At 43.6% G+C, this 20,010-nt stretch overlaps 1 protein-coding gene across 3 annotated transcripts; it reads right to left on the minus strand.

Moving 5' to 3' along the window:
- Positions 1 to 3,711: 3,711 nt before the first annotated feature.
- LOC109528645 (TSC22 domain family protein 1) lies at positions 3,712 to 20,010 on the minus strand. Of its 3 annotated transcripts, none has more exons than XM_019891506.1 (3): positions 17,359 to 20,010; positions 6,895 to 6,946; positions 3,712 to 5,211 (listed from the first exon to the last, which is right to left on the minus strand). In XM_019891506.1, the coding sequence occupies exons 1-3, from the start codon at positions 19,326 to 19,328 to the stop codon at positions 4,945 to 4,947; spliced, it is 2,289 nt and encodes a 762-aa protein (XP_019747065.1). In that variant the 5' UTR covers positions 19,329 to 20,010; the 3' UTR covers positions 3,712 to 4,944. The 3 variants fall into 3 exon arrangements, with proteins under 3 accessions (XP_019747065.1, XP_019747067.1, XP_019747066.1); XM_019891508.1 differs by lacking the exon at positions 17,359 to 20,010 and adding an exon at positions 11,547 to 11,905; XM_019891507.1 differs by lacking the exon at positions 17,359 to 20,010 and adding an exon at positions 7,146 to 7,425.

Below are 20,010 nucleotides of genomic sequence, written 5' to 3' on the forward strand. Positions count from 1 at the left end.
GCAGAAACAGTCGGAGCTGTGTGCTGCCATTGCACGTGTTTGTGTGTGTGTGTGTGTGTGTATGTGTGTTTGTGATGAATGGAATTCCGCGTCGGTTTGCAATTGTAAAACAAGGCTGTGTGTAGAAAAAAAAATCTGAAATTGCATTTAGGAGTGACTCAATACTGGCTGGCCATATTCGGGCGGAGTTGGAAATTGATTTCTGGCCCAAATACTTCACTCCACAACCGGCCCTCATCTGGTTTGCCAGAGTCAAGCCAGTGCCTCCTTTGCCACGCCTGGGCCGTGTTCGGCCCACATGCGTTATGCCATTGCCGACACCAGGCCAGCTGTGCCGGCTTCATGCCGAAGCCGGGCCAGATGCCTTTGCTGACTGGGTTCCTTGTTATTTGACCAAGGCAGAGTGATTGAAAATATCAATTGCTTGAATGATTTTCGCGTTCTTCTCTCTCCCCCTTGTCTCAATATGTGAAGTGTCAGTCAACAAAATGATATTACGTTACGCTGTGGAAGGGACACTTGTTTTTGAGCGAAATACGATACCAAGATGAGAAGTCACACACATGAGATGGTGGGTGCTAATCCACAGTAGTCCGACTCTTTTTCCAAGCGGAGTGAGAAAGGACGACGGCCCTGCAAACTAAAATTTCCAGAGTGCCTGCTGGAGATTTGGGTCAAGGACAAATTTTTTTTTGTACTGCATTTTCTCCCTCTGCTTGCATTGGCTTTCTACAGGAACTCTGGATTCCTCCCACATTCCAAAAACATGCACGTTAGTGTTTTTGATCGATTGAATACTTTATTTCAAATATTCTGCTTAAAAGAAAAAAAACATTATCGATTCAAATATCCAATACTGACTTATAAATCGTACAATTCAGTTGAAAAAAACAATCGTCGTTTTGAGAGGTGAGGTTTAAAACAACTACAAATAAAGTTGTGGCACAAGTGTACACGCCCTCTTATTAACTGGGATCCGTGGGATCCGGAACCTTCCAATTCAAGTATTAGTTTGTGGATATTTTGCAGCGCTGCTGTTGCTGGGCCATGTTGAGCCATCCCGATGTGAGCAAATATAGAGCATGGTGGTGATGTGCTGACCGTGGGTAGGATAATCCGTCTTGTGAGGCAACTCTGGGGTCCATCCAGGCTTGAACCAGCAGACCACCTGCTTGCTCAGCATTGTCAACAACACAGCAGGAAGTCAGGGCCAGGCGATGATAAGCAGATTTGGGGGGTACATGTTTGTGTCTGTGAACAGTAGGTCATATATGCACACATTATGTAAATGAGCGATTCTCAACCAGTGTGTCATTAGATATCAGTTGTGGAAATGATTCAATGTCACTTTAGTGGGATGAAAAATGTCTTATGTAGTACGACTAGTGTATCGATGTTCATCTCTCTAAAGTAGTGACATATTGACACAAACAAAATAATGGACTTTTTTTTCCCACTAGATGGCAGAAGGTACATCATTAACTTGTGCATCAACTTTTTGTGACGTTTTTGTTTGGTGATGTGCTATGAGATTTGTTTCAATTGTAAAATATGTGCTTTAAGGCCTTTGTTGGAAAACGCTGATATACAATAAATGATTCCACTCCATGTTATTTCTGTCTCAGGCATTAGCAGCGGATAATCTGGATGTGATCCCTACGCTTTAGTACGTCCTGCAGCTCACGGCTGCAACACACTTCAAGAAAACACTCTTTGTCAATGAAATGGGATTTGCGAAAGTACCATCTGGAGAGGAGGGCAGGAGCCCCTCAGCATGATCCGTGGACCAACCTGGGAAGAAGAGGGTCACAGTCTGTCCCAGGGTAGCCTTAATTCAGCACTCATACAGGATACTTAACACATCTTGGAATTTGGAATAATCTCCAACAATACAGGAGTTTACAGATACAGAAAAATTAAAGGTGTTGGACAAAAAAATTATATTCCTTGTCAGGAAAGTGAGGGGTGGTGGGGGAGCAAGACAAAACTGTATTTTTTTTTTGTTTTTTGTTGTTTTGTTTTTTTGTTTGAAATGGCATTGGGATAACAAAATTCACAAGACTTATTCTGTCAGAATAACAGATAAACCAAAGTAGCGGACAATTGTGAAAATTGGAATATAAGTGAAAACAAAAATCAACCTCCTTACACCCTCAAGCAAAACCAAAAACAAATTCACAATGACAATTCAGTGATGGTGTTGACTCCTTGAAGACATACAACCAACCGACAACGACACTTCCTTCTTGTGGGTAAAGATTTTTGCGACCCCAAAGGAGAAACACTACACAAATCAGACAATACAAATGAACGAAGCAACTGGAGCCGTCATTAACGATATAATATTTGTCCTGCTCATCTAAAACCAGATGTAAGACGCACATACTGTATTTCAAAATGTTTTTGGTATTTCATTTTTATTCTATTATAATCGAGGGAATGCTCCCTCGTGGTCGCGATTGGCTATTGTCGCAAAGGGCTCCATTCAAGACTCTTGACTCTGAGCAGCAGCAGCGCTATGCGAATAGAGTCCTTCCTGCATATCCAATTATATGGAGCAAATTAACTGCCGTCTGTAGTGTGCTACTGATAAATTTCATATTCAAATTACATTATTATTAAATGCAGAGGGTTGGCCTCATAATAAATAAATCCAATCAAAGAATGAATTAGAATTTAAATTAGCTCCTGATATCAGCGCACCAATCCAAACATGTGTCATCTTGTACTGAAGCGCTCGCCCACTCAGGAAATAAGCGTGCACGTACACGTGACTTTGGGCGAGCGGGGCGTGACCAGCACAAATTATCTGTGGGGGCGGGGAGGCTTGCTCCTATGGAGCCAATCAAAGCACCTGCATTTTGACTACTGAACGAACGTACAATGTACAGGTACTGGTGTGTGCCGGCGTAATAAAGACCAGTACAGTACATTAAATGGGCTCTATCATAGAGGCGTTCGTGGCAAGGACATGTTGGAGTTATACAGAAAATACTAATAACAATCGGTTAAAATATATATTCCAATAAAAATCGCCAGGGAGCACATAAAGTATAAGGGTCATTCAATATATAAGATGATTTTTTCTGTGTAAGGACTTCTAATACAGATAGAAGCGTACTTTTTTTAGCAGTAGTCTCTCTCAGCACTGTAAAACACTTTTTCCATCTGTGCACAAGCTTCCATATTCCCTCAGCGTAAAAATCTTTGGACTGATCTCTCAGCCAGTTGCTCACAACACTTTTGACTTCTCGTCAGGAGTCTAGCTGGAGCATTTTGTCCTAGCTGCAAAATTTTAACACTGGACATGGGAAGACCAAAAAGCAATTTGTTGCAATAATGAAGTCGAGACCTAAAAAGCACATGAATTATGGTTTCTGTGTGACCAGGAAATAAAATGGGACGTATCTTAGCGATATTGCGAAGGTGAAAAGAAGTGCAGTTCTATTTATATTCATCATGAACATTTGAAAAGAACGTTGAATCAAACATCGAGGTTTTTTGCTGAATCACTTTGGGTAATCGCACATTTATCGCGGCTGAGAGTGGTGTCCTTGAATAGGTGCCGATGCCGCGCATCGCCAATAATCATCACCTCCGTTTTAGTTTTTTAGCCTGTTTTACTGCTCCTTCCCACCACACCCAGAGAGAATGAAGTTGCCTCTCATGAGTGATAATACTGTATATCGAGTAAAGAATAAAAGGAGTCAATTTTTCTTTGTTTTCAGTTTTATTTGAGGTGCAACTGTCTAGTGCAAATTGTAACGTCACATTTGTGATGGGCTGTGGAACATGCAGAAAACATTGACATACTTTCTACCAGCCATTCCATCTGCCAAGTGTGTGTATGTGTGTGCGTGCAGCAACACAGATGCTTGGCTGAACAAAATGACTTAAATTAGAAAAAAAGAAATAAAAGAAAAATATCCTGATCGCCTCAACAAAACAATGTGACAAACATTGTCAAACAAAAACAGTCTGTATCGTTTTGAGTGTGACGATACAGTCACAGTAGGAGAGACAGTGTTCAGCTTGGAGGTAACTAAACCTCGTCGGTTTCCATCCTGAGTGCTGACATCACAGGTACTTCACAACCTGGTAAACCATAGATAGATATATATCTATATATCTATATGTATATAGATATACACGCACACACACACAAATATATTTACAGGAATAAAATAACAGAAGATTATATATGTATCTATGGTTAGAAACCAGGCACTTTGCAGAATTGGAAATGTTTTCATCCGTACAAACCTACAAAGAGTATCCTTTTCCGCTCCATTATTTATCTTGTTTACATTACTAGGACATTAAATTACATCAACAAGAGCGAACAGAAAAAAAATCCTAACCATTCTCCAGGTTACCCTATAAAAACAACATTGATTCCCTGCATAAATATTGAACTTCTCTTCCAACAGGGGAGGGTGCCTTGAGGGTGGAGAGGGCAATGTGGAGACGCAGGAGAAGAACACCGAGCCCTCCAAGTGAAAAGTGAGGTGCCGAATTCAATGCAGTTCATCTTTTCTCTTAGACTTGCCCCTAACCTGAAGCAAGAGGACTGGAAATGACTGCTTCTCAAACCCAGGGGGCAGGGGTTTTGTTGCAAGTCCTCCATTATAGTTCATCCAACGTTAGCAGCGACATGTGCATGTGGAGAAAAAAAAAAAAAAAAAGGAATGTGCTGGGTAGCGGTGGAGGGCTGACATTGGCACATGTTCGACACTGAATGCTTGCAGGCTTCAATTCAAACTTGGTGCATTGCCCCCCTCCCCCATCCATCACCATGACAACTGTGATTGTCTAATCAGGTAAAAGTTGCAAAACAAGGCAGAATAAATTAAATGTGCAACAAAAAATTGAAGGGGATTCCTCGAGATGGTGGCATAGCTGGGGGCGGGGGTGCCACAGTATGGAGATCCTTCCTCTTCACGCCTACGAGCCCGAGTTCTGCGCAGAGGGGAGGGATTGCGCACTTCCGACCGAGCCCGGCACCTGAGGCTGCAGGGCCGTGCCAGTTGGGGAGCTACCCGTCTGGACCTGGGCCTGAAACTGAGCCATCTGCTCCGGGCTGGCTAGGGTCTTCAGCAGGTTGTTCTCTTGCTCCAGTTGAGTGTTGCGCTCCATCAGCTCCTTGATTTGCTCCTTGAGCACCTCCACTTCCTCGCGCACAGCATACATCAGGTGACTCTTCACCAGGTCCTGAAGGAGGGAGGCAGGGGTACTCATTAAAACGACTTCATCCAGCATTGTGTAATGACAAAGCATCAGATGAGCAGCTACAGAGAGATAAACGACAAAATCATGACCAAAACACCAAAGGATCAAAAGTAATGGTCAATTCTGGAACTACACCAGGAATATATACAATTGAAAGTTGGCTCCTAACAGAGACCTTGACTATAAATAACACTGGTCAACAGCAAATTTTAAATCAGAGATGACTTTGTGTGTCCCTTAACATATTATTGATGCTGATTTTAAAAAATGTCCTTAGTTTTTGTGGAGCACATCAGATTTTGAGAGATTTCTTTGACCTTTAAAAGCTTGTGCAATACAGATTTTACCATGCGTTGTAATTTATAGCTATGGACTAAAAAGCGCACCTAAAAGCCTTCCATTTTCTTAAAAGCTCACAGCGCGCCTTAAAATATGATGCGCCTTGTGTATGGTCATTACGGTAATATTCAGACCCCAAAATGGCTCCTTGCTAGAGACATGCTTACAACGCAGAGTTCAAACTTAAGTCGATCGGTTACACAGTTGAACACGGAAATAGAGCAGCGGCAAGAGAGTTCAATGTTAACGAGTCAATGTTATAACTTGCTGTTGGTTAAGTGAACTGTGTGGCTGCTTTATTAAATAAGTTTTCCTGACATCTGATTGTTCTGTTGGCATTTCCTTGAGCGTAGCTCCATCTAGTGGATGCATTTTAGATTGTGTCTTATAAAGCTGTGCATCCGATGTATGAAAAAAATTATGAAATAGGCCATTCATTGAAGGTGCGCCTCATAATCCAGTGCGCCTGTTAGTGTAGAAAATACGGTCATAAAAATATTTTTTTCAGGATGTTGGCTCTTCATATTCAAGTATACTTGCATGAAATATGATTTTTTTGAGTCAGGATTATGCTAAAATATATTTATGTTCTCTACTAAACCGTGACATTCAATTTTGAAAATGTCCGTTTTATTTCTATGGATTCCCTTGGACGATTTCCAACTTCTGAAAATTCACAGAAATTACCCCCGCCCACATCTCACCACATTCCTCGCATGCATGACACAAGTGTATGGGCCGATGAAGCCGGACCACCAAGCATCACCGAGTCGATGATGACGATGATGGCCAAAGGGGGATTAACGTGTTATAATCTGAGAGTATCCCCTCCTCATTGTGGAGCCACGGAACAAAATGTCCCTGTGCCGAGTGGGAGGAGCCAATCCTAGCCAAGTTATTTATACCGAAAGGGGGGGAGGCTGCTGCCTGCCTAGCAACATGCAGCTGAAGAGGAGAGGATGGGGATGGGGAGGAGGGGATATAGCGTGTGAACCTAGCCTCACATCATCTGTCCAAATCGTGACAGTGCATGGCCAGAATCTGATTCTTCCCTCTTTTCGTGGGAGCCTTCTTCAATTAAGATGCATTTACCCAAGTTTTCCTACAGGTTTGACGCACAGATTCCCATGCTCAGTGCAAAATGTCCCGATTAAGATGACGAGGTAGGCCAAATAACGATTTTAAGGAATCGGCCCCATTTTTTCGACTGAACTACCCCAAGGTCAAAACACGACTAGGAATCAAACGGCCGGACCTACTCGGCATTACGTAACGCCAGTGGCAGCACACACGAGCGAGATAATGGCGTGGATAAGGACAACTTACCATCGCTTGCTCAATCTTGTTGTCAATGGCCACGACACTTGCACCCGAAGAGCTGAAACACAATTTAAAGCACATCGTCAAATGGATGGTCTGAGAGGCGCCAGTAGCTTATGACGCAAGAGACGATGATTGTTGCGGCAGGTCACGCGACAAAAGAGCAAACCGCACAAAACCAGCGTAGCAAAAGCAAGCGCTTAGTGCTCATTTCCGCGCAAATTATCATGATTATTATTATTATTATTATTAGTTACCTCTTGTCAAGCCTGACCGACGCGCTCTCCTTGCCGAGTACAGAGGACAGAAACGAGATGGAGAAATTGCGCAGTTGGCAAACGCCAAGGTCCATCGCCACCGTGTAACACTGTGAATTCATGCTAGCCCGTCCATCAACGCGTCACCGCGGCTCGGCCCTACTCATAGGTCGTCCGGCGGTGCAAATGTTGAACCGGAGTGCATTCTGTACCTCCGCGGCCGCCGAGACTGAGCACAAAGACTGAGGTGCAGCAAGGGGAGGGAGCTGCCTAGCTGCAAGATGCATGCGGGGAGAAACAGCCTAGCAGCCACCTGATTGGCTGGAAGCTAGGCTCATTTGCATAACAAAATCCGTGGCAGCCCGGGTTTGGAGGAAAGAAGGATCCTAAATGCTTCTTTTGATACAGTCCATCTGATAAAGATATCGAGCACACCTATAACAGTCTAAAATACACCATTGTGACGCATTCTGCTATTTTTATGCAAAAACAAGAACGCAGGAGATGGGAGGAAACAAAAGAGTAATTTAAGGAAAATACCACCACCTCCTGTTCATTTATGCTCATAACAATCGAATAAAGCAAATCAATTTTCCCCATTGAAATACAGTAATGTGAAAATCCATCAATCGTTTCTTACCCCCCCCAAATAAAAACCACCACAATCTTTTATTCCACATGTTGATAAAGAGAAAATAGCGCTGCGTTGTAACTATAAACAAAGGAATAGATTGTAAAGAAATTAACTGGTTTCATAAATTGTAATTAAACCCAAAGCTCCAGCTTAGATTTGTGCGTTGTCTAATTTTTAAGCAGCGTGGCCTCATGAATGACGTAGGAAGCCTGGTCTAGTCTGGTTGGACAATACTACACAGTTGGTTGTGAACGTTTCTTGTTGTATTTGTGTTCGTTTGATTGTCCAGTTCAATAAACAGTTGAAAGTGATTCAAAGACTGAGGTGGCATATCTAAACTCTGACTCATAACTCAACACTAAACAATTTATTTATTAATATATTTTTAATCGACTAAGAATGGCTCCATTTTTTTAAAAAGCGGGGCCACACCAAAGTCAAATTACCAATGTCAGTTCATTTTATTGATACTGTATAGCACATGATCTGCATAGTTAAAATCCAGTCACAAATGTTTTACAGTTAACCAGTGGTGTAGTGGGGATTTTTTAAGTGGATGTACGTGATTCTGGGATGTTCTACATATACATACAGAACATCAATCATAGGCTACAACACCAGTTGAACTAACGTTAAATTTAATGTTTTACTACTCCAAAATAATCACAGGCCAACGTTATTAAGCATTACTCGCATTAGAACAATGATCAACAAACATTTCAATAAAAATTGAATGTGGCGTCGGGAGAAGTGGGTGGACGGCGTACCCCCGTGTACCACACCCACTACACCCCTGCAGTTAACCAAAATAAGTATGACCAGAAAGCCTACCTAAACAAAAGCTGTTTAAAAAATGTCTGCATAGGTGGAAGCTCTTCGCTCAAATGGAATTCCATTTGAGAATTTGGGCTCTATCACCTTGAGTTTTGGCCCTTGTGTGATTAATAGTTAGCAGCAGTGAGCAGAAAGCAGTGACCGAACAGAACAACGGACTCAAAGTGAGGTATGCAGGCTCTATTTAGGGCAGGGGTCGGCAACCCAAAATGTTGAAAGAGGACCAAAATAAACAAAAAACAAAATATGCCTGTAGCCGCAAAAAATAAAAAGCCTGATAATGAAGGCAACGCATCCTGTACGTATCTATATGAGCTATATTAGCCTGCTATCAACATAACTAAGTTGGCTACAAATACACGACGAGCATTCATGATTAAAAGTTTTTTCCCCCCTGCAGTTCATCCTGTAGAGGAGGGGTGTCCAAACTTTTTTGACGGAAGATCTACTTTACGAACAGCCAACCTCCTGCGATCGACCCGTTACTGCACACGCGCGCATACGCACACACGCATTCCGTGATGAGCAACAGCCATAACGGCCGCTAAGATGAACGAGGCACGGGACGCACTTTCGCAGCGTGCTAACTGTCGTAGCTCTCGTGTACCATTTAAAAATGCTTTTCTTGGCCGCCCAGATTCCCATTCTTAGCAAGTACCCTCGGTGAGTTGTACATGAAAGGCAGCTGTTTTTTTGTTTGGTTTTTTTTTTTTTTTTTTTTTACACACACAACAGCCCCCTGACTGACATCCCGCCCTGCTAATAGAAACGTGTGTCGCAGGCTATTACGCAAATATTCGTTGACTAAATGTTGACATTTAATATTTATTCGACACATTTTTACAGCATCGGAAAACGTTAATGTTTGTGTCATGTGTGTCCTCTAACAGAAACCACATTAAAACAAAAACATATATTTCCCTCCCATCTTTTTCCATTTTCAAACATTTTTGAAAAATCTCTAGGGAGCCATTGGGGGGCGCTAAATTGCCGCATGCGGCTGGCTCAAGAGCCACGTGTTGCCGACCCCCGATTTAGGGGAACACGAAAGAATAACTGAATTAAATATAACTAAAATGTACAATATTTAACATATGGAGAAAGATAAATTATATAAGAAAGAAAGCTTTGTATGCAGCTTGTCTGGACTCATTTTTAATCATTTTTTAAGAAATAATTTTCATACAGTGCTTTTTCTACTTTTCAAGTACAGTTTTCAAGTCCACTTTTATCACAGAATTTTAATGTTGGTCATGATGCTGGTTCTTGGGCAAATGGACTTTACTTCGTATTTTTGAGGTCGTATTTAGCATAAAAAGTTAAAGCAGAACTTAATTGGGGCATAAGACCACATGCAAACTAAATTTAATGAAATATTCAAGTGTAAAGACCTGATGCAAATTGCTGAGTAATGGACTAAAGTGAATGAAGACATGGCAACAGGACATATGTTTTCCTTGATTTTTATGCCATTCAAAACCACTTTACTCAGAATGCTGACTACCAAAACAATTTGTAAGCTAATTAACAGCAACAGAATCTTAACATGACAGTGGAAACAGTAAAACAGCAGAAATAAGGGACTTGATGCCAAACAAGCTGTGACTGATTTGCACAATCAACTTCCCAAGGAGCTGATCAGATCACAAAACAAAACAGTTGGAAAGCCTGATGACATCACTCAGATGCTTCACATCAATCACTGCTATCACAATGGCAACACTTTTGACAAACCGCACAAAAAAGAGATGAAGTGGATTGAGTAGCTTTGGGAGGAAGCAGTTCAACCACAAGGACCAATGTCAACCCATGTTGCATCACAAGAAATGGATTTCATCTGCACATCTGACCAATCGATAAATTTGAATCTGGCCAGGCTAATATGTGACCTGGCACTGCTTCTGCTGCTGCTGCTCAACCGTACCTTGGATTGGCTGACAGAAGAACAAACACAAAGAAGCTTTTTGCCTTAATATTTGAACATGTGCCACTTCTCACACACACTCCCATCAAACTCTCCAAAACCTGTTTTTTCATTGAAATTGCATTTTTTTTTAAATCTCGCACAGGTTCGAGAGGACAATTTGATCTTTGTAGCGACACAGAAAGTTGAGGATAAAAATGTGCTTATTACCATATACAATTGACCCGTATTCTGCCATGAATAAGAACAAAAAAAAACCCACAATTGACACTGCCAGTATTTTTATTGAAGTTGAAGTAAAATGGTAACTATATCACAAACTATGGTTGCAAAACACTTCAATATTGTTTGAAAACCATCTTAATTTCCCTGAAAAATAAGTGTCAAAGATAATTTGATTTTGTAAAAAAACAAATTTTGCATCAAACCAACTCTCCACTCATAGACTCTGTAACTTCTGCCAACAACCCAGGCTAAACTTCGCTCCTCCCCAAGCCCCCAAATAACTCTGAAGCTGAACTATATCACTGAAACACACTTGTCACCAATTACTACGTCTCTATTCACCAGATTGTTGGCGCCATCTTGTGCTATCTTTAGGGCATTCAACTGAAAGTGTGAAAAAAACAACAAAAAAAATGTTGTGCACATAAATCATTGGTGATAATTTCCACAGGGAAAAAAAAACATGACAATCATAAATAGCAAACCATGAATAGATTGGGGGATGGTGGGTACTGTATATTGTATCTTAATGCTTTGTTGAGCCACTAGTGGGCACAGCAACAGTGGTGCTAACATGGAAGCTGGAACACAATGTTCAACTGTGCTGGTAAGTGAACTAAGATGGTGATCCAAGCTTGCAAATGGAAAAGAGTGAACATCAGACAGGACAGGGTGCTCAGGAGTTTGTGTTGACACATTCTGGCAAGGAGTAGACTTTGAAAGCCCACCCGACATAATTCCAGTTGAACACCACCACCGCACAACAAAAGAACTCCACCGTTACCTCTTCAGATGCTTCTCCAGTTCCCAGAAAAGAAGCTTCATGGCCATGGCGTCGCGACCCTGCGCTCCTCCGACCTCGGCCAGCCCCTTTTCTCTCATTGATGCTCAGAGTAAAAACAAACACTATGTCCATGTGGTGGGCCCCCACCCGCCACCCGCCACCCTAACCCAAAACGAGCACAAGCACCACTGCGCCTCCTCCGTCCTCCAAACCCGACCCCATAAACCCCTCAGTGCGTCACATTGGGAAAGTCTGACCAACAACGTAGACCCGGAATGGAGCTGAGGAAGTCGGGGAAGGGAGCGGGAGTGCGTGTGGACGAAAGCGCTGCGGTGCCCCCTACGGCGCCCGTGTGCCTGAATCCAAGGGTGGTAGCATGATGCGTAGCTCTAAAAGGGTGGACTGTGACGTCACTCCTGTAGGACTCACATCACCTCCCCTTCTGTTGTTATGTAAACTGTCAGTAGAGATTAGAGCAATCCATCCAATGGGATGAGCCCTTTTGACCACATACCCAGTTAGCACGCGCATCATCATCACCAGGCCACGCCCAACGCTTGCCGGATACCTACAAAATCCTCTCAAGAAGCGTTGGGATAAAAATGTACACCACGTCCCCTCAATGCTCTGAGCAGTTTTTGGTGGGAAGCACATTGAGTGTGGGCTTTCCAGATTCTCACCCCGAAACATTTCAACAATCGCCCCGTTTCCCCCTGTGTCTTCCAAAACGGGAAGGACTATGTGCACACTTAAGGGAATATTGAAGTTATAGCAGGCACACCGCTGGCTGCGCTGTCACTACGCATCACTGCACGCACACTGGCCATTGCACATGCACGATATGGGGCTCCACTGGCCTCACGTGCATCTCCATGCGAGCAGACACTCACACAGGGTAAGGTACAGTTTACTGAACAAAGACAAGGACATGCCAAATGTTTGAAAATATTTGTGAACAGGACAACGACAAGAGTTCACCCTGTTTGCCTCAAAATGTGGCGATTAGGTGAGCGTGATTCAGAAAAACAGTGAAATGGCAGTGAACCTGAAATTCACATTTTGTTGCTCTTTACAGCAGGACTCAGTCCTTATCCCTGCAAATCAGTGGGGGTTAACTGTACAAGTTTGTTCTCCTTTTGTCTTTTTTTAAAAGAGGGTGAACACACTGTTGTCAGAACAAAAGGCTGTAAACCGGTTTCAGGGAGATCTTACCGATGTGGAGATGGATCCACTTTCAGCCAATCACTGATGGCACTGAGGCTTCGGCTGAACCAATATTGTGAGGCAGTGATACTGTGACTTCAGGATGACGTACGGTGACAAGCCACAAAATGATGACCACTTGGAGTGATATCCATTCCATTTAAAATTGTGTCTTTGCAAACTAAATAACATTTAATGTTATTTAAATTACCTCGGTTACATGAAAGAGTCAAAAATATTTGGAACAAGTCAGTATGATGCATGACAGTTTTGTACCATTGCAAGTTGCAACCACAGTAGTAAACATATTGTTAAATTATTCAATAAAACTTGTTACTATGTGTACAGCTCTGACACTGGATATGATCATATTGGGCACGTGGTCATAATATTGTGACTGGTCAGTGTACGAAATGTATATGATGAATCCAGTTTGTCTGATTATGAGCCAAAGCCGGATGCAAAAGCATCCCGACTTAGTTTTGAAATTTTGAATGAGCAAAGGTGCACGCAGAAGAAAAAAACACAACTTTGATTGAAACTGTTGTTCCCTACCAGCAACAGAGACCACATTTAAGGCCAGAGATGAAGGCCAAATGCGGCAAGAAAGAAGAAACTTCTGTTTGCAATCGAGGATCAAGCGCCACATCCCTTGCTAAGACACAGACTAAACAGAGATAAGCAATACTCCACAACTCAAACATCTCTCATGGGAGTCTGTGGGGTGTAAGCCAATCGTACTCAGGCTGCCAGTGAGGGCACGCAATGCCTTACATAACCAGCCCGTTGCCATATGCTTAACGAGAAGAGACAGAAAGACAAAGTAAAACATTTTTGCTCATTTGGTGACAAGACAGAGGATTTCAGCTTTAACCTACGCAGATCTCTCATCTGTATAGAGACCAACAAAGGAGTGTTGCGTGTCATGCCAAGAATTAATGACAATTTGATCCTCTCCTCTTTCATCTCCAACTGGCTTCAAACAACAAAGAGTATGCAGAAAAGTGGTTAAGATTGAATGACTGTCTGTGTCTTATGTGTTGTATTATTTTGTTATGTTATTCTGATTTCAAGATGGCGCCGCGAGAGTGGCTGCCTTTACAGCAGCTCCTATACTTTTTGCTCTTCTACTGTCTTCCTTTCATAACTTTGCTGCTGTAAATTGGGAATGTCTCCATTGTGAGACGAATAAAGGTTGTCTTATTCTTATAAATAAATCACGCATTTTATGAGCAAAACTCCATTTTCAACCACACCCAATGGGAAGAAGTAGAGAGAGAGTTCAAAATGGGTGTAAATATGACATTCGCAGATTTGATTTAAATCTGTGTTCTTGTGACGGTAGCTGTGTGTGTGTGTGTGTGTGTGTGTGTGTGTGTGTGTGTGTGTGTGTGTGTGTGTAAATGTCACAAACAAGCAAAATAAGGCTCTTGGAATATTTATGCAGAGAAAGACTTAGACAGTAGCAACAAGCATATGACTTTGGGTCTATGCGTGCAATGTGGGAATAGCCGGGCAAGGGTCTTCTCAAAAGCGTGTGGGGAAACTTTAATCTGGGATTCCTGCAACATACCGGCAGCATGCAGCGCACAGAATGTTGCTAAATATTTGGAGGGCCCACCTTGTTCCACACAAAAGAAGGGCTTTCACAAAATTGTTTGTCTCACATTGGGAGCGGGTAAATACTGCTTTTCCCTTCAAAATTCTACAGCATCTAAAAGCACCAGAAGTTGATTACTTCCTGTCTAGCAACATGAAGGACCAGACAGACATGCAGAAGGGAGGAGCAGCAGGAAGGAGAATCAGGCAAACACCAACGTCATCTTGTTTGCACGGGAGGCTTCCGCCTAATCTGTTCAAGCCCAATACAGTACCACCACAATTCCAAGAAAAAGGTGGGATACAGGATTTTCTTGGTGGATTTAATTTACTAAAAGCCACATTTAAGGAGGCATTTCTCTTAAACACAAGCAGAATTTTAAAATGAATCAGCACTAATCTGACAGTAAATCAAAACTGGCCGACTTCCATTTCATTCGTTCACACATTGCGTGCAAGCAAGGCCTTCCCGCCCCCCGCTGGTGAGAAAAGAACATTTAGGTCAGCGACTCTGAAAACACGTTCGGATTATACTGTAGAAAGCACTTGCAGTTCACGTTGGAAGCATTCAAGGGTGGACACTGCCCTCCTGTGGTGAATCCTGGAACATGATGGCTGTGAAGGGAATCGCTCCCTTTCCACTAAGTTCACCGTTTTTAGTTTTGTTCGAATGCGTCGTGGGTATCAGTTATCTATAGTGCCATTCATGAGTCTCACAATGCATCTTGAAAAGAACTGAACAACTCATGGTCATAAGAAAAGCAATGTATCCCATGATGCACTGCGCCTATTAGTTTAACTTTGTGATTTGCAGCACCAAAATATGCAAAAACAACATATCGCGATTAATTTTGTACAACATACCCGTCTTAAAACAATATCTTATTGTAATTGATTTATTTGTTCAATATTTGCTATGGAAGACACAACAGCTGACACTGATCCAGTACGCTGCAATAATGGGACAGTAATAACAGAATTCATGGTGCCCGAATAGTGTTCCAAAACTACAACTGTTGCGTCAACTATATAGTTCCATATATACAAATCCCAATACGATGAATAGAGCGCAGAAAATGAGTAAATGATTCCCAACGGAGCCTGTCAGAAAGCTGAACACAAGGGTGATTATGTCCCTTTTCTCATTACCGGACCAACATGATTTGATCACCTCACATCTAAGTGATTCCTGCCAAGAAGCACCACCAAACTCTCACCAAAACCAAAGAGTCAATCAACCAAAGAAAGATGTTCAGCATGAGCTGTAAGCCATACACTTCTCAAATGTTTTTGGTTTGTAGTACTGCAGAGAATCCTTTTGAGCTCATTTTTTCAACCAGTGTAAACTTTCAGTTTTGATGACAGTGTTTAAACACAGCAGCTTGTGCAATGACTCACTGTTAACTGTGTCGCCCAAATGAATGGGTTGAGTGCAACTCTATCAAGAAGGTTGTAAAAAATGATAACGTTGTGATAGAAAGAAACTCGTTTGAAATGAAGCTAGGGAGAATGTTGAGGTGCCTACCTAAATATTCTATGGCACACGCAACTTTTATGGCTGATGGCTGCTAATAAAAACGCCCAGGCAGACTTTGACACTTGATACATCTGTGACCTTCTGTGAAACACCTCTCGTGCAGAAATGCTCAATTGCTTTTGGAATGAAAGTGTTGCACGAGGATATGCACGTGCCTAGCAAGCTGTTCATTCACACGATGCTGCAGTTTTTTAAAAGGTGAAGAATATCAGCACCCGCAGGTTCAAATTCCTGCTGACAACTTTTGAAAGCAAAGCACAATCAAACAACTCTGTCATAGAAGTTTCCAAGTACAAGGCACACCCTTGCGTGCCGGTTTTAAACACAGTTGTCTGTAAAGACCCAACAAGTACATTGTGAAGTAAATAGTGGGAGCAACTGAACTCAACATGCCTACTGCTCAAAGCAATCCGAAATGTTCACATCAGGTCTTCAACTAATAAGCAGCAATCACAGGGATATTTCACTCAAAGCACCTGGATCCTAAAAAAATGCTTACCAATAGAAACAAGTAGTAGATAGCAATAATATCAAAGCGTTACCGCCTATCTGTTTCTCGTCTCTTGCTCACACAAATATGGAGGGGGAGAAAAATGACAATGATTTTCGGTAGCAAAGCACAAGACATCAGTAGGCTCCAAAGAAGCAGTCTATGTACAGGCCACGTGGAAAACAGACTAGCCGTTTGTCTGCGCGTGAACACAAGTCTCTGACCATGACAAAATAACCCATAAACAGCAAAAAACACAACTACAGAAGTGACATCCAAACTGCTCATCCTCGAGAGGAAACCAACAACTGTAGCCAATGGAGGTGTTTGACACCGGAGAAGGATAGATGAGAAAGTTGACTAAGGAAGGAAGATGTCAAGTGAGAGAACAATAGAAAAGAAACCTCGGAGACATGTCGATGATGTAGCCACTTTGCTGTTTGCGCAAGATTTCAGTCATATGACAGTGAGTACAGGTATTGGGAGACATTGAGCCATTAGCTCTCGAGGCACTGAATGTTTAATGTCTGCAAAAAGTCTCAGACCATCAATAATTTTATGTTGTCTTGAGAGTGAAGAAATTACATTTGACAATAAAGTTGTATCCAATCCAATCCAATCCAATCCAATCAAGTAGCGAGCTACACTTGGGACAACCCCAAAGTCGCAATGACGATTTGTGCGAACAACCATTATAACTCAGTATTTAAATTCTGTACCAGAAGAACAGTATATTTGGGGGAGTATCACTGATAAACGCTCTTTTCGATTGTTTTTTGCAGTTTTTTTAGCTACTTGAACTGAACTCATATGCACACTCAATGGCTATTGTTCATTAGCTTCGAAATTGGTAAGCAATGTGTTGTGTTTATCTTGTTTGCTGCGGTCCGAATTTCAGTTGAAATGTTGTTTGACAACGTCACAGACAAAGGACCTCTTTGATTCATGTGAGACAGAATATGAACAAGGCGGGATCATCTCACCTGTCCTCCTCTCCTTCAGCCTGCTGAGTCCGCAAACCAGCAGCAGCTGCAAGGGCGCTGGCCTCCACAGACATCCCTATGTGGGCCAGGCTTCTGGCAGTGACGCCGCCGTCCGCAGCCATCACTCCACCACCAGCGACACCCAGCGTGGGCAGTCCTAGCAGGCCCTGGTGCTGAAACAGAAGCTTTTGTGCATCTTTCAGTTGGGATACTTTTAGGGAGCTCCCTCCTGCCAGAGGTGCTGGGTAGAGCGCTGTGCCTGGGGTGAGAAGGGGTTGTAGGTCAGCTTGAAGTGCAGTCAAAGGCATGTAAGGGGCCTCCTGCGCTGGTGGACCTGTAGCAGTGGAGGCCAGTTGTAGTGGATGAGATGGCGACTGGCCCATGTTGGAGGTTTCGATAGCAGATGGAGCCACATGACCTTGATTGGTTGACTGCTGTGCCAGGCTGCCCAGTGGCTTTGCTGTAACTGCTGACCCTGGTGAAATGGATGCACTCACGTGCGCTAGTGGAGGCTGGACCTGGGTTTGGAACGGAGCGGTGGGTTGGATAAAGTCTGGCTGCAGACCACCGAGCTGAGGTGCAGCACAACCTCCCGTGGCTTGAGCTTGGTGCTGGTCCACAGCATAGGCTAACTGTTGAGACATGAGGGAGGGGGGCTGCTTTATACCAACTTGTGGTGCAGTTGTGGGGAGAGTACCAGGAGCCCCTAGCATCTTAGTGTGAGCTCCACCAACTACTTCCTGGGGTGACACATAGGTAAGGGTTTGTGCCGAAGCTTGCGGTGGGCTCTGCATTGCATGAAGACTGGTGTACTCCTGGCTCGGCAGCTGATAAGGCTGCAGAGTGTGAGGTGGCTGGACAGCTGGAAGAATTGGACTTACTCCCGCATTAGCGGGCTCAGTCTCCGCAGAAAACTCTGCAGCTTTAGGTGCCTCGGATAGTGCTGCAGGTGGAATCTCCTTCTCGTAATATTCGGTACACGTCCATCTTCCTTTGCGGAAGGGCTCAGAGTTGGTGTCCAGTTTGACCACTCTGAAACGAGAGCCGGTAGTAGTCTGTGTTTGAGTGCTTGAGGCGGTTACTGACTGGCCTGTACCTCCACCAATGGTAGCTGTTGGTCCACTCACGCCAGTGTTGTCAAAAGCTGGCTGGCCAGATGGGGGAAGTGGAATGACAGAAGAGACACTCTGAAAATGTACAGTGCCCTGTAGAGGTGCTTCACCAGCTGTCCGAGCAACAATAGGGGCTGATGTTTGTGCTGTTCCTGCTATGGGTTTGGAGCTATCCAACAATGGTGGTCTCTGGGATTGGTTAGCTCCTGTTTTGGAAAGTGGCTGGCTAGCTGTTTGGGGAAGGGCTGATGATGACGATTCACCTCCTCCCAAATTGTCAGAGTGCTGATGATGGGATACGCTGTGCTGCTGCGGATAATAATGATGGTGGACTGTCCCATTTACCATTGTGGTATGCTTCTGGGTTCCCTGGCTGGAATGTGGATACGGAAGCTCATTGGGTGACACAAGGCCAGGCGTGTCAACCCCATGAAGACTGTTTAATGTCTCATCCGATGAACTTCTCTCCGGTACGCCAGTGTCTGTGGCTCGGGACACTGACGCATCCAGCATCTCAGAGGAGGAGAGGTCCTCGGTGTGGGACTCGTCCAGGTCGTCATAGCTCTCAGTGTCATCAGCCAAACTGTTACTGCCACTTACGTTGATCTGAGCAGATGTGACACTTGTTATTTGGAAGCCACTCTTCTTCTTGACCTGAGATCCAGGAACTTGGGATCCGGGCTGTTGATGGGGTCCCAGAGAGGAGGCTCCAGCAGGGGCCGGGCTGTCTTCAAGTGCATTAACTCCAGAACCAGCGGAGGAAGCAGGTGCCCCGCCACCACTGCCCCTGCGGTAATGTAACACAGTTTTTCGGCTTCCCGCACTGGGTGGGTCTCCGCAAAAGTCCTGATGGTGCATCCCTGCCACCGGGAGGGTTCAAGTTTTGGGGATCCTTAAAAATCGGCCGGTGGACTTTTGACTCTAAACTGGTAGCTAACGCACGGCTATCGTGCTTGCTCGATTGTGATGCTCAAACCCCATTGGTAAAAGTCACGATGTACAAACTCAGAAGCTACTACACAAAATAACCCTCCTCACAAAGCACGGATTCGAATAACTGATATAATTTATTAGCCACTGGTTAGCCTTAAAACCCCGTTAGGTCAAGCAGGAACGATTACCTTCACTATACACAGTTATCGGACCTTAACGCGTTTTACATCACACAGACAGAGCCAAAAGAAAGCACGAAGATTTAGCCGTAAATAGTTGGGCTGCAGTCAGGTGGTCTACGACGCTTTCGAGCTATCCAACCTATGTCGCATGAAATCGGTCACCGAGTCCATTTCTCTCGCGGACGTCCTCCTCTTCCTCCCTGGAAAAAAAAACTTGGCGATTTTGACACTCCACCAACAACTGACAATGCTGTCTAAATGACGACAGTATTTTGGTTGTCAAAAAGCGGACTCATGTACAACTCGTGTGTGCTATCGAGTTCTTGTTTGCTGTATCATTGCCGGTGAGCAGCGGCAGCTAAGCTAAGCTAAGCCAACGAGATGTCAGGTTCAGAGGGGACGGCGAAACCAAACACCGCTTTTGC

Source organism: Hippocampus comes, unplaced genomic scaffold, assembly GCF_001891065.2.
Source record: "Hippocampus comes isolate QL1 unplaced genomic scaffold, H_comes_QL1_v1.1 scaffold174, whole genome shotgun sequence".
NCBI lineage: Eukaryota > Metazoa > Chordata > Actinopteri > Syngnathiformes > Syngnathidae > Hippocampus > Hippocampus comes.